Source organism: Thalassophryne amazonica, chromosome 3 (assembly GCF_902500255.1).
Source record: "Thalassophryne amazonica chromosome 3, fThaAma1.1, whole genome shotgun sequence".
Lineage (NCBI taxonomy): Eukaryota > Metazoa > Chordata > Actinopteri > Batrachoidiformes > Batrachoididae > Thalassophryne > Thalassophryne amazonica.
This window is the reverse complement of record NC_047105.1, coordinates 102454942-102469365: the sequence shown is the minus strand read 5'-3', so window position 1 is coordinate 102469365 and position 14424 is coordinate 102454942. Positions and strand designations below refer to the sequence as shown.

General features: G+C 40.4%; 1 protein-coding gene across 1 annotated transcript in view; it reads left to right on the top strand.

Annotated features, from left to right (window-relative positions):
* The window catches only part of tmf1 (TATA element modulatory factor 1), a 55774-nt gene extending 42009 nt beyond the window's left edge, over positions 1-13765 (top strand). The window contains 6 exon segments of the mRNA XM_034167181.1: positions 5182-5251; positions 5340-5432; positions 5876-5998; positions 7050-7202; positions 7875-8000; positions 13089-13765. Of these exon segments, the coding sequence (XP_034023072.1) occupies positions 5182-5251; positions 5340-5432; positions 5876-5998; positions 7050-7202; positions 7875-8000; positions 13089-13229 (706 nt within the window). The 3' untranslated portion in view covers positions 13230-13765.
* Positions 13766-14424: the final 659 nt, after the last annotated feature.

Sequence of the window (14424 nt, the reverse complement as noted above, 5' to 3'; positions counted from 1 at the left end):
TAAAATTCTTCTTCTTACTTATAAGGTTTTGAATAATCAGGTCCCATCTTATCTTAGGGACCTCGTAGTACCATATTACCCCATTAGAGCGCTTCGCTCTCAGACTGCAGGCTTACTTGTAGTTCCTAGGGTTTGTAAGAGTAGAATGGGAGGCAGAGCCTTCAGCTTTCAGGCTCCTCTCCTGTGGAACCAGCTCCCAATTCAGATCAGGGAGACAGATACCCTCTCTACTTTTAAGATTAGGCTTAAAACTTTCCTTTTCGCTAAGGCTTATAGTTAGGGCTGGATCAGGTGACCCTGGACTATCCCTTGGTTATGCTGCTTTAGACGTAGACTGTGGGGGGTTCCCATGATGCACTGTTTCTTTCTCTTTTTGCTCTGTATGCATCACTCCGCATTTAATCATTAGTGATCGATCTCTGCTCCCCTCCACAGCATGTCTTTTTTCCTGGTTCTTTCCCTCAGCCCCAACCAGTCTCAGCAGAAGACTGCCCCTCCCTGAGCCTGGTTCTGCTGGAGGTTTCTTCCTGTTAAAAGGGAGTTTTTCCTTCCCACTGTAGCCAAGTGCTTGCTCACAGGGGGTCGTTTTGACCGTTGGGGTTTTTCATAATTATTGTATGGCCTTGCCTTACAATATAAAGCGCCTTGGGGCAACTGTTTGTTGTGATTTGGCGCTATATAAAAAAAAGTTGATTGATTGATTGATGTGTGCGTCGTACACTGAATTTATGAGATCATGAGATGAAATAAACCATCAAATATCCTTTAAACATCCTTAAAAAATGAGAATATATAAATGAACTGAGCAAAAATTACGCATACACTGGTTAAAAATAAAACCCTGCTGTGGAGAAGCTGATGTTAAAGCAGGTGAGAACTCAGCTTTAACAGCTGTTATTTTCCAAAGGTATTTATTTGTTCAATCTTGAGCTTAATGTAGTGTTTAAGCACAAAATTTGACTGATGAGGAGAAAGAAAAATGACTTCATCACACTAAATGAACTGGAGTCAGAATAAAAATACAAGCTGCTGATTTTTGTTATTGTTATTACAACCCCTGGCAAAAATTATGGAATCACCGGCCTCGGAGGATGTTCATTCTGTTGTTTAATTTTGTAGAAAAAAAGCAGATCACAGACATGACACAAAACTAAAGTCATTTCAAATGGCAACTTTCTGGCTTTAAGAAACACTATAAGAAATCAAGAAACGGTTACTTTTTTTAGACCAAGCAGAGGAAAAAAATATGGACTCACTCAATTCTGAGGAATAAATTATGGAATCACCCTGTAAATTTCCATCCCCAAAACTAACACCTGCATCAAATCACATCTACTCGTTGACATTAACCCTATGTCATGAAATTGACCCTATGTGTCTTTTTGCAAGGAATGTTTTCACAGTTTTTGCTCTATGGCAAGATGCATTATCTTCTTGAAAAATTATTTCATCATCCTTAAACATCAGAAAAGTGTCTAAAATATCAACGTAAACGTGTGCATTTATTGATGATGTAATGACAGCCATCTCCCCAGTGCCTTTACATGACATGCAGCCCCATATCATCAATGACTGTGGAAATTTACATGTTGTCTTCAGGCAGTCATCTTTATAAATCTCATTGGAACGGCATCAAACAAAAGTTCCAGCATCATCACCTTGCCCAATGCAGATTCGAGATTCATCACTGAATATGACTTTCATCCAGTCATCCACAGTCCACGATTGCTTTTCTTTAGCCCATTGTAACCTTGTTTTTTTCTGTTTAGGTGTTAATGATGGCTTTCGTTTAGCTTTTCTGTATGTAAATCCCATTTCCTTTAGGCGGTTCTTACAGTTCGGTCACAGACGTTGACTCCAGTTTCCTCCCATTCGTTCCTCATTTGTTTTGTTGTGCATTTTCGATTTTTGAGACATATTGCTTTAAGTTTTCTGTCTTGACGCTTTGATGTCTTCCTTGGTCTACCAGTATGTTTGCCTTTAACAACCTTCCCATGTTGTTTGTATTTGGTCCAGAGTTTAGACACAGCTGACTGTGAACAACCAACATCTTTTGCAACATTGCGTGATGATTTACCCTCTTTTAAGAGTTTGATAATCCTCTCCTTTGTTTCAACTGACATCTCTCGTGTTGGAGCCATGATTCATGTCAGTCCACTTGGTGCAACAGCTCTCCAAGGTGTGATCACTCCTTTTTAGATGCAGACTAACAAGCAGATGTGATTTGATGCAGGTGTTAGTTTTGGGGATGAAAATTTACAGGGTTATTCCATAATTTATTCCTCAGAATTGAGTGAGTCCATATTTTTTTCCTCTGCTTGGTCTAAAAAAGTAACCATTACTGACTGCCACAATCTTTTTTTTCTTGATTTCTTATAGTGTTTCTTAAAGCCAGAAAGTTGCCATTTGAAATGACTTTAGTTTTGTGTCATGTCTGTGATCTGCTTTTTTTTTCTACAAAATTAAACAACTGAATGAACATCCTCCGAGGCCGGTGATTCCATAATTTTTGCCAGGGGTTGTATAAGCTGCAGCTATACGAGTATGTATTATTCATTTCAAAGTGAGTTACTTCTTACTTTATTCTGATTTATTTATTCAAAAATTAGGGGGAGTCGAATCAGCCTGCATTGTTCTGTTAAAGTAGACCTGCATTGAAATAAATGCAGTCAGATCTTTGGACCAAAAAATGACATATTTACACATAAGATCCTTCTGAATGTAGTAAAGTAAATCTGCAAGCCCAGATCTGTCATTCAACGGAGAAATCTTCGTTTGAAAATGACAAATTTACAGCTAACATTTAGCCCTCCGCAAATTGTCCCTCTCATCATGGACGCTGCCGAGACGTCACGGACAAGACCCTCTCCTAGCATGCATTGCGCGTGCCAACTGTAATTTGTGGATTTACGTCAGTTTACATCTGCACCTTTTTCTTGACATACGGAAGGATCTACTTTTTAAAACTTCATATCGTCTTGCGGTACACTTGGTGAGTACACATTGCTTTTATTTGTGCTTGAAAATTATTTTTGTGGACTTTTTCAAACGCCTGTTTGATTGAGTGGTGTCGCATTGAAAATCTACTGTCTTTCACCTCCGGTGTACCGTCGCGCGGTATGGAGGCGAGACCCGCAAAGAATTCAAGTCATTAAAAATATATAAACCTCGCTCTGCGGCTCCGATTACCGAGACGTGCGTCGCTGCAGATTTTGCAGCAAGAAGTCTGTCCTTGCGAGCAACAGGTGTCACTGCGCACTGCATTAAAACGGCGAGCGTAGTCTCTGGACTTGTGCCAAGTTGGCTGCAACTCCATTCAGTAGACAGAGAGGTGGTGCTGGCTGCACAGCAGACACGGGGGTGTGAGTTTAACGAGCACATGCACTCGGTAAGCGTATCGGGGGCAGTGAGAGCGAGGCGTCGGGGAATAATGTTGCCCGCTGTCGATGCCGCCGCTGATCTGATCCCCGGATCTGAGCAAGCAGAGCTGTATCTCACATTCATTGCAGCTTACTTTTGGATGTTGAAACCAGGATGTGTATAACAGTAACATTACTAAGAGATAAAATCAATTTAAAGGCGGGATCAGACTGAAGGCGGGAACGCGTCTTCTTGTCACCGACGTCATGGGAATGATCCGGATGTACAAACTGTTTTCACAGAGGGCTAAATGTTAGCTGCAAGTTTGTCATTTTTAAACGAATATTTCTCCGCTGAATTACAAATTTGGGCTTACAGATTTACTTTACTGCATTCACAAGGGTCTTATAAATACATATCAGCTATTTCTTTTCTGAAATCTGACCACATTTATTTCAATGCAGGTCTCCTTTAAGTTTATATCAGTTTTCCTGCACATGTCCAGGTATTTTTTCCTTCTTTATAAGAGTTTGGTGTTTGCATTTGCTCCACAAAGTTTTAAAACACAATAAAATGTTCACACTTTTCTTTATAGCAGTTCTATCATTTCAGAAATGCAACAGAAACAACCACAAATCAAAAAGTTGGGACTATATGTAAAATGAAGATGAAAATAAAAATGAAGCACTATTCCCAGTTTCTCAACTCACAGAATCCAAAAGTTCTTCCACTGTTGTGTCTTGGTGGCTTCCCTCACTTGTCTCCTTCCAGCATGGACATTTAGTTTTTGAGAACTGCCTACCTGACACAGATTTTCTATAAAGTACCACACTGTTTGTATTTCTGAATGATCGATATAAATGAAGTCTAAGAAATAGTCATTCATGTTCATGTTTTCATCCCCTGACATTTGTCAGAAAATGCTGCAGGCCTTAATTTAGGAAATTACGTACAATCCAACTAGTCGACTATCAAAATAGTCATTTGTGGCAGCCCTAGTTCACAGCCAGGCAGAGGGCTCTGACCTATAGCGGTTTGGTTCATCACACCGAGAGATAGCTGTGAAAATTAACACCATATTACAGTGCAGGCAACGAGCAGCATTTTGTTAATAATCATGGACCTTGACTTACACCTTGCCTCGTTCAGGTGCCGGGTCTGAGCACGGTTTGAAAAAAATAAATGCCCAGTCTTTTAATCGCAGAAATACGGTACCACTCTCCTTGAATTGGTGAGTGTCAGTGCTGAACTTCATTTTGTACCTCTTACTGGGCATGTCCAGACTGCTCTGTCCTGTACATGCGAGGGGTTTTTAATGGAAATGCATTCTGATCGGATGGGACATTTTGTCCCAAGTGAGCAAAAATCCGTTATACAAAATCAATTATACACTGTTTATTACATGGAAAACCATGCAAAAGAAATGGGACTCTTGCTTTGTCCAGTGAGTCTGAATACCGGTTTATACGATGACTGTTGAGGCGGGTTTTACTCTCTCTCTCTGTGTGTGTGTGTGTGTGTGTGTGTGTGTGTGTGTGTGTGTGTGTGTGTGTGTGTGTGTGTGTGTGTGTGTGTGTGTGTGTGTGTGTGTGTGTGTGTGTGTGTGTGTGTGTGTGTGTGTGTGTGTGTGTGTGTGTGTGTGTGCCACAGAGACTGTGAGAGCAAGCGGATGTTACAAGGCTTGTGGTGTAATGGATCTAACTGCAGATCAGAATATTCTCTGTATGGCTCATGGCCGGGTCATCTTTACAGAGGGTCTGTGTTGGTGTTTGCTCTTTAATATTTTTGGTTGTGCTTGTAACTGTATGCTTGTCTTTGTAGAGAACATGCTGAATTAGAAAATCTACGAGGGGAACACAATCGAATGCTAGAAGAGACCAAGAAAGAAAAGGTAAAAATGAAGTACTTTTTCTGTTGCTGCTGCTGTCCTCCATGATACAACAATTTCCTCATAATGCTTTGTCTGCTACTTCCTCCAGCTTCTCCTTTCCAATCAGCTAGAGATGGAGAAACTGAAGGTGGAGCAAGAGAAGAAAAAATGCTACCTTGCACAAGAAGCCCTGAAAGAAAAGGTACAGCCATTTCAGAGTGGTACTTTTAATATTTGTTATGAATACAATCCTTATTAATGATATTCTTTTTCTTTATTGTTTATTTGATGAGGACAATGCACATTAATGAACACTTTGTACATTTTCATGCCATAGTGTAAATATGCCAGATTTAGCTAAAAGCTATTTCCATCTGTAGTCCTCAGACACACAACAACAAACAGTAATTAAAATAAATACAAAGCATTAAGTTATATACAATACATCTCACCCGTGTTGACAGGTTTGATTGTTTTTGAGCCATTTTTTTAAGCTCATTTTTAAAAGCACTCAGGGTGGGGCTGTCTAGTATAGTTGTTGGAAGGCTGTTCCAGTTTGTAAAACCCTTCACAGAAGAATTTGTTTCCTGTTCTGTATCAGTTGTGGATTTGTAATGTCTATAGTAATGTAGATTTTCTTTTCAGGAGCGTAAGATGATGGCACATCCCGTAGGAGAACCTCCAGCCTCCTCGTCACCCTCCTTGTCTCGCTCCAGTTCCATCAGCGGTGTAGAAAACGCTGGTCTGCACGTCTCTCTTCTTTCCCAGGTACACAGACTATATCAAGCATGGTTTAACATAGCGCTGCTTGCAGTTATTCCAAAAGACAATTTTGTGTACCTCGACATATAAAATATATATATATATATATATATATATATATATATATATATATATATAAATCAGGTTTTATGCTGCCGATACCGATCAGCTTTGAGTGCACAGTTCACTGATACCAATCACATGTATTGGCTGTAAATTTTTCGATTTAGTTCTGATGAGTGCTACTGGCTACATGATCCGTAAAAAAAGGAACAATAAAAATCACCTTAATTTAGACAAAAACATGTTTTTACTTACATTTTCAAAAGAAAACAGAGAATGTCACAATGCAGCAACTATTTAGTCAAAATTACAATGAAAAACACCAAAATTTACCTGCTATCAGTAACACAATATTCAACAGATTGAAAACATTACGGCTCTCAAGAAGTGCAGAAACTCAAATAAATAACAGGCATCATAGCATCACATAAATCAAATAATGTCAGGTAAAAAGGGATATATTCAAGTAAAATGCAGACTGCATTTAATTAAACTATAAATTACTAAATCAAAAATACCTGACAGCATGGCTTCTGTTTTGTGCATGAATAAACTCTTTTGTGCATTGTCAAAGAAATAACAAGTGTTTATGTTTCTTTCTTTACATCCGGTAGCTCCTAGTGAGGCATCAAATAAGAGAGCAGTTGGCAGAACCCGGTATCTTCCACCATTGAGAGACCACTGGTCATTTAACCCAGTGAATTCAGTTATTTTTCGAGTTATTTGCTTAGCCGTCTGACTGTCACGCTCATTCGGGCGAGTGTTGCTAAGGGTTGGCTACGTTAGCTGCTGTCTGACCATTGCTACTCTGGCTGTCTTCTTTTCATTCTCTGCAGTGAGCCTTGAAAACTCACCAAACTCAGACAAGTGTTTGTTCTTTAAAAGTTAGAATAATGATCGGTGGCTGATCGATTGGTGTGCCACTAAAATAAATAAATAAATAAATAAAATATAGAGAGAGCACAATTTTTACCTGACTTATGTTATTCCCCAGGATGACTCTTTAGACCATTCACTGAGCACCATGTCTGTGTCTATGAGCGGGACCAACCTGTATGAGGCCACCAGGCTGTCCGGAGGCTCCAGTGTCATAGAGAATCTCCAGTTTCAGCTCAAACTGAGAGAAGGCGAGATTGCACAGTTCCAGGTAGGAATTCTGATACTTTCACATAAGTGCTACTAACCAACAACTTAAAGCTTTACTGACAAATTAGAATTTAGTTTGATGCCTTTTCACTGTGATTAGCAAGACAAATTTCGGGTAAAATTAACTGTCAGGCAGTGAGTTCGTCTCCAAAATTTGAGTAACTCCAGGCAAAATACTGCATATTCAACTTTGAAACTTTGAGGTCTTAATAAATACAGGTGAGGATCAGTGAACCAAGTATTTTAGGCCATTTTAACATGCAAAGTGACTCCAATATAAGATAAGGACAGGACTGTTGATTTGCTTTTGAAGGCTTGTTGCTAATTATAGGCTCCTGATGAACATTGAGGCCAATGATGCCTGTCTGGTAAAATCACACCTGAAACCAAAGATACTAAATTGTTTGGTGTCTGGCTGTGTAGGCTTCAGCTCCCCCAATCTGTAGATCTTAGGATTTCCAAATCATAGCTGTGTTTTCTAGTTGCTGGGGTCTTCAGCACTGAAGCACCTGTAGCATTTCCACAAGAATCATTCTTGTGGAAATGCAGCACAAGGCCATTAAGCACAAAAGAAATGTTAAAAATAAAGTGGTATGAAGTATATTTTCACAGAAGGACAACTTTACAGTGAAAGGCAGCTGTGTCCTCTTTAAAATTGTTCTTGATGTTGTAGATTGAGATCTCTGGTCTGGAAAGGAGTCGATCTGTGATGGCTGAAGAGCTGGTCCGACTCACCAGTCAAAACGATGAGATGGATGAGAAGGTGAAAGAAATACCTAAGCTAAAAATTCAGCTGAAGGTGAGGACTCTGATTTAATGTTCACTCACTCACTAATTCATTCATCTTCAACTGCTTATCTGGAACCGGGTCGCAGGGGATAACAGCCTCAGCAGGGTACCCCAAACTTTCCTTTCCCAGGCCACATAAACCACCTCTGACTGGGGCATACCGAGGTGTTCCCAGGCCAGTGTGGAGATCTAATCTCTCCACCTAGTCCTGGGTCTTCCCTGGGGTCTCCTCGCAGCTGGACGTGCCTGGAACACCTCCCTAAGGTATCACCCAGGGGACATCCTTGCCAAATGCGCAAAACACATCAGCTGGCTCCTTTCAACGTGAAGGAGCAGTGGCTTCACTTTGAGCTCTTCACGGATGACCGAACTTCTCAACTTATCTCTAAGGAAGACACCAGCCACCCACCTGAGGAAGCCCATTTTGGCCGCTTGTACCCACGATCTAGTTCTTTCGGCCATGACCCAACGCTCATGACCATAGGTGAGAGTAGGAACGAAGATTGAACAGTAAATTGAGAGCTTCACCTTTCGGCTTAGCTCCCTTTTCATCACAACAGTGTGGTAGAGCGCATGCAACACCGTCCCTGCTGTGTCGATTCTCCAGCCAATGTCATGCCCCATTGTCCCCTCACTCATGAACAAGACCCCAAGGTACAACCCCAATTCCAGTGAAGTTGGGGCATTGGGTGAAATGTAAATTAAAAACAGAATACAATGATTTACAAATCCTCTTCAATCTATATTCAATTGAATACACTGCAAAGACAAGATATTTAATGTTCAACCTGATAGACTTTGTTGTTTTTGTGCAAATATTTGCTCATTATGAAATGGATGCCTGCAACACATTTCCAAAAAGCTTGGATAGGGGAAACAAAAGACTGGAAAAGTTGATGAATGCTCAAAGAACACCTGTTTGGAACATTCCACAGATGAACAGGTAATTGGAAACAGGTGAGTGTCATGATTTGGTATAAAAGGAGCATCCCAAAAAGGCTCAGCCGTTCACAAGCAAAGATGGGGCCAGGATCACCACTTTGTGAACAACTGCATGAAAAAATAGTCCAACAGTTTAAGAACAATGTTTCTCAAGGTTCAGTTGCAAGGAATTTAGAGATTCTGTCACCTACAGTCCATAATATAATCAGAAGATTCAAAGAATCAGGAGAACTTTCTACACGTAAGAGGCAAAGCCAAAAACCAACATCAGTGCCTGTGACCTTTGATCCCTGCATTAGAAACCGACATCATTGTGTAAAGGAACTTACCGCATGGGCTCAGGAACACTTCAGAAAACCATTGTCAGTTAACACAGTTTGTCGCTACATCTACAAGTGCAAGTTAAATCTCTACCATGCAAAGAGAAAGCCATACATCAACAACATCCAGAAATGCCACTGCCTTCTCTGGGCCCAAGCTCATTTGAAATGGACAGACACAAAGTGGAAAAGTGTGCTGTGGTCTGATGAGTCCACATTTCAAATTGTTTTTGGAAATCATGGACATCGTGTCCTCTGGACAAAAGAGGTAAAAGACCATACAGATTGTTACCAGCGCAAAGTTCAAAAGCCAGCATCTGTGATGGTATGGGCAAGGTTGGTAGGATTACTTTGAAAGAATACGTGGATTACATGTATGTATGTACATACATTTGAATTACTTGTAATCTGATTACTTTTGTGTTACATTTCAAAGTAATCCTACCCAACCTTGGGTATGGGGGTATGTTAGTGCCCATGGCATGGGCAACTTACACATCTGTGATGGCACCATCAATGCTGAAAGGTACATACAGGTTTTGGAACAACATATGCTGCCATCCAAGCAACGTCTTTTTCAGGGACGTCCATGCTTATTTCAGCCAAGCCCCATTCTGCACGTGTTACAACAGCGTGGCTTTGTAGTAAACGAGTGCAGCTACTAGACTGGCCTGCCTGCAGTCTTGACCTGTCGCCCATTGAAAATGTATGGTGCATTATGAAGCGCAAAATATGACAACGGAGACCCCGGACTGTTGAACAACTGAAGTTATACATCAAGCAAGAATGGGAAAGAATTCCACCTACAAAGCTTCAACAATTAGTGTCCTCAGTTCGCAAACACTCATTGAGTGTTGTTAGAAGGAAAGGTGATGTGACACAGTAGTAAACATACCATTGTCCTAGCTTTTTTAAACTTGTTGCAGGCATCCATTTCTAAAGCAAATATTTGCACAAAACAATAAAGTTTATCAGTTTGAACATTAAATATCTTGTCTTTGTGGTGTATTCAGTTGAATAAAGGTTGAAGAGGATTTGCAAATCATTGTATTGTGTTTTTATTTACATTTTACATAGCATCCCAACTTCATTGGAGTTGGGGTTGTACTTCAACTCCTTTACTTGCGGCAAGACCTCATTCCCTACCTGGAGTAGACAGTCCATTGGTTTCCTGCTGAGAACAATGGCCTCAACTTTAGAGTTGCTGATCCTCATCCCAGCCGCTTCACATTCGGCTGCGAACCACTCCAGTGAGTGCTGGAGGTCAAAGGCTGATGAAGCCAATAGGACCACATCATCTACAAAAAGCGAGACCCTGAGCCCGCCAAACTGAAGACCTCCCTCCACCAGGACAGGACTGGTGACAAAGCGCTCCGGAGGCCATCCACCAGAAAACAAGTTAGACTTACTGCCAAGAACCTGAACACAGCTCTCACTTTGTGGGTACAGAGATTGGATGGCCCTGAGAAGGGACCCCCTCACTCCATACTCTCGCAGCACCTCCCACAGTATCTCCTGGAGTACCCATTCATACACCTTCTCCAGTGGATGTCATCAACCCCCAGGGCTTTGCCACTGTGGAGTTGTTTGACTTCTTCAGTGACTTCCAAAAGTCAGTTTTCTCCCCCGCCACCCGAGTATGCAGGGAGACGACTCTCTCATCTACCAGGGTAAACTCCACAATGTAGCAATACTCAGCCGGGGGCTTGTGAGTATCCCCACACCCGCCTGCCACCTCACACCCTGGTCAACTCCAGAGAAGAACATGGCCCAACTGCTGTCAAGGAGAGTGGTTCGAGAGCTAAGGCTGGCATGAAGGCGAGGCCTACCACATATAACTGGTAGCGCTCTGGCTCCATCCCTCACAGCGAGGTGATGTTCCACGTGCCCAAAGCTATTCTCTGCTGCCTGGGTTTGGCCTGTCGAGGCCCTCGACTTTCACTGCCACCCATGGGACAGCGCACCCAACCCAGGCAGTTCCCCCTGCGGGTGGTGAGCCCACAGGGTGGAGATGGAAAGTCCACGTTGCCTTGTCAGGCTGTGCCCAACCAGCCTCTTTGGCAAGCCTGACGGGCAATCGGTCCAGGCCTGGCTCCAGATGGTGGCCCCGGGCCCCGGGTCACTTTTAATGTCATGTTGAAAATCATAATTAATTTTTAAATAATAATTCAACAAAATTTTATTGAGTCTTAAAGTTAATAAATATGAAATTGGTCACTGGATCCTTGATCTCTGGACATAAATAAAAATGAATAAAATCAGTAGACGGTCACTGGATCCTTGATCTCTAGACATAAATAGAAATAAACAAAATCTGCAGTTTTTGTCAAAAGCATTTCCTTTCAGACATTAATGACACAAATGTACGAGTAACTCTATAGAATCTGAGCTGAGCTCAGCCGGCTGCATGTCAACATCAATGTAATTCTTATAGAATGCAGGACTTCTCATTTTGGGAGAAAACAAAAACATTTTAGTCTGTTGTAGTTTGTTGTCTGTATTACATTTAGAAAGGTGTCATTTCATTTCAAACAGTGATTCGCTTTGATGTTATTAATTCCAACCGTACTCCATCTTTGTAACTTGACTTGTCAGAGAGCGGGGCTGTGTTTGGAGCTATGCAAATGCATCGGAGGATGATTCTCGTTTCTTGTCCGCAAAAAGACAAGGGTCCCAGTTACTGACTTTAATCTGCACAAAAGTGACTCAGGATTGACATCATTAAATGGATTTGAGAGGGGTCAAGAAGCAGACTTGCCACTTCTGAAAAGCAGTGAAGCAAAGAACCAACAAAGCAGCGGGATGGCGCACTGCTTCATTGCTTCAAGCAGAGCCGCTGCAGAAGCAATTGATTTTAGACCTGCTGCGGGGTTTCCAATCAATGTAGAGAAATTATAATTTTCCCGATAACACCCTCAAAAACAACGGCCGCTTTGAAGGACCGATATCTTTCTTAATGATTCTCAAAAAGAACCGGTTCTTGATACCCAGCCCTAATGGAGTTACATTTGTGTCATTAATATCTGAAAGGAAATGCTTTTGACAAAAACTACAGATTTTGTTTATTTCTATTTCTGTCCAGAGATCAAGGATCCACCATATACATCAAGGATCCAGTGACCATGTACAGATTTTATTGATTTTTATTTATGTCCAGAAATCAAGGATCCATTGACCAATTTCATATTTATTTACTTTAAGAAACAATAAAATGTTGCTGACATAGAAAACCTGTAAAGCCTACTTTTAGTACACAGAAAATTCAAAAGAGGTATTGATGAGGGAATCAATAAAGAATCGGATTGATAAGCCAAATCAATAATGGCATCGATATCTATAAAATCTTATCTATACCCATCCCTAATCATATCGCACCAAATTGCAGAGTATCGCATTGTGAGGAATCGGGAACAGGGGGGAATCTCATTGTATTGTCATGTACCGCTGTATGTACCATATCGCTGGTAGTGTATTGAGGTGCATATCGAGTAGTCATCAGTGATGAGATTCACATGCCTCATATGTAGATGATGCCCTCTTGTGGCCAGAGATGATAATGCAGTACTTTTTTAAATTTAAGTCTCTTCAGAATATGTAGCAGAACCTCCCAAAGGTGTAACAAAACCACAACTTATAGTATGGAAAAGATGCTAATGTTTATACATCTTGAATACAGTAACAGTCAAAAGTTTGGATACAATTTTCCATTCAGTTGAACAGGAATGTGTGTAGTGTACATGGTCTTAGACTACAGAAATCATGTTTATTGTTAATGTTAGATTCTGGCCTTGGACTTTACAGAAGTTAGAGCCAATGTTTTGTGTCATACCTATCAGGATCTGGAACAGAGGCACAACACCATCCTGCAGATGTATGGAGAAAAGGCTGAAGAGGCAGAGGAGCTGAGACTGGACCTGGAAGATGTCAAAATTATGTACAAAACCCAGATTGATGAACTGCTGCAGAACCAGAAATAAATCATTTAGCCGCTCCTTGCAACTCTTGCATTCAGAAAATGGGAAAAAGAATTTAAGTTTTATCACTGTGTCTCAAGAAAGTTCATTAATTATACTGTTATTTAAATGGGAATGCTGGTATTGTGTACAATGATAATTACAGAATGAAGGATTATTGGTTGGTGATTCAGGTGTCCAGATGAAATCTCTGCGGCATTATACAAATTTTGCTTTCAGCGTAAGTTCACAATTGAAGCTTTTATGTCGTATTGGTTGCAGTTTTTTAAATGTAGAATCGGTCAAGGGTCTTTGCACTCTATAGTTTCATCATTTCTTTATAGAGTATCAAAATCAGACTTTTTAAAAGAAATATATATATATATAAATAAACATTGTACAGATCATTTTATGTTCACTAATTTTATTCCTTACATATAAATCACAGTGTATTATTGTAGACACCAGGGAAGCTTTATGATTGGGATGCTGAAGGTTGGATTTTAAATGGTATAAATATGTAAATGAATAAACATTTATTTGGGTGGTGAGAAGTATTATTGTATTTCAGTTTTGTGAAAACAAGTGTGTGGTTAACTTTTAAAACAAAAAAGTATCCAAATTCAGACTACACTGAGGACTGTTTGACTAAGCATATATTACCAGGGCATGAACAGGATTGAATCAATCAGTGTGTCTGCAAAATTTCCATCAGTAACTCAGTTAAAAACTGCCGTGTATTCCCTGCTGAAATTTGGGGTTCTGATAAATACAGGGGAGAACCAGTGAACCTCCTGCTTTGGGAGGTGTTGGCATCTTTTAACATTTTCAATTATTTAGTGTATTATTAGTTTAATTAGGATTGTTTGCTCACTGTGGTGAGTGGACGTTGTGGCTGCTAATATGTACATCAGGGACACAGCTTGTTTGCAAACTCATAATCCTGATGGCCTTTTGCTAGAAAACAATGAATCTTTTTTTTTTTTTTTGATCAAAAAAGATCAACACCTAACTTTGAAATGTTTATACTCTGTTGCATTTGGATCCAAACTATAGCTTTTACAAATCATTATGATCAGATCAGATAAATAATATGGTATATCTTTCAATATGATTGGAGCATTTTTCAATTTTGCTCCCTGTAATTCCTCATTGACCCTTGTAGGTCATTAGAGGTCAGTGCCAGGACACCTCCACATCTGAGAATAAACTAGTTAAT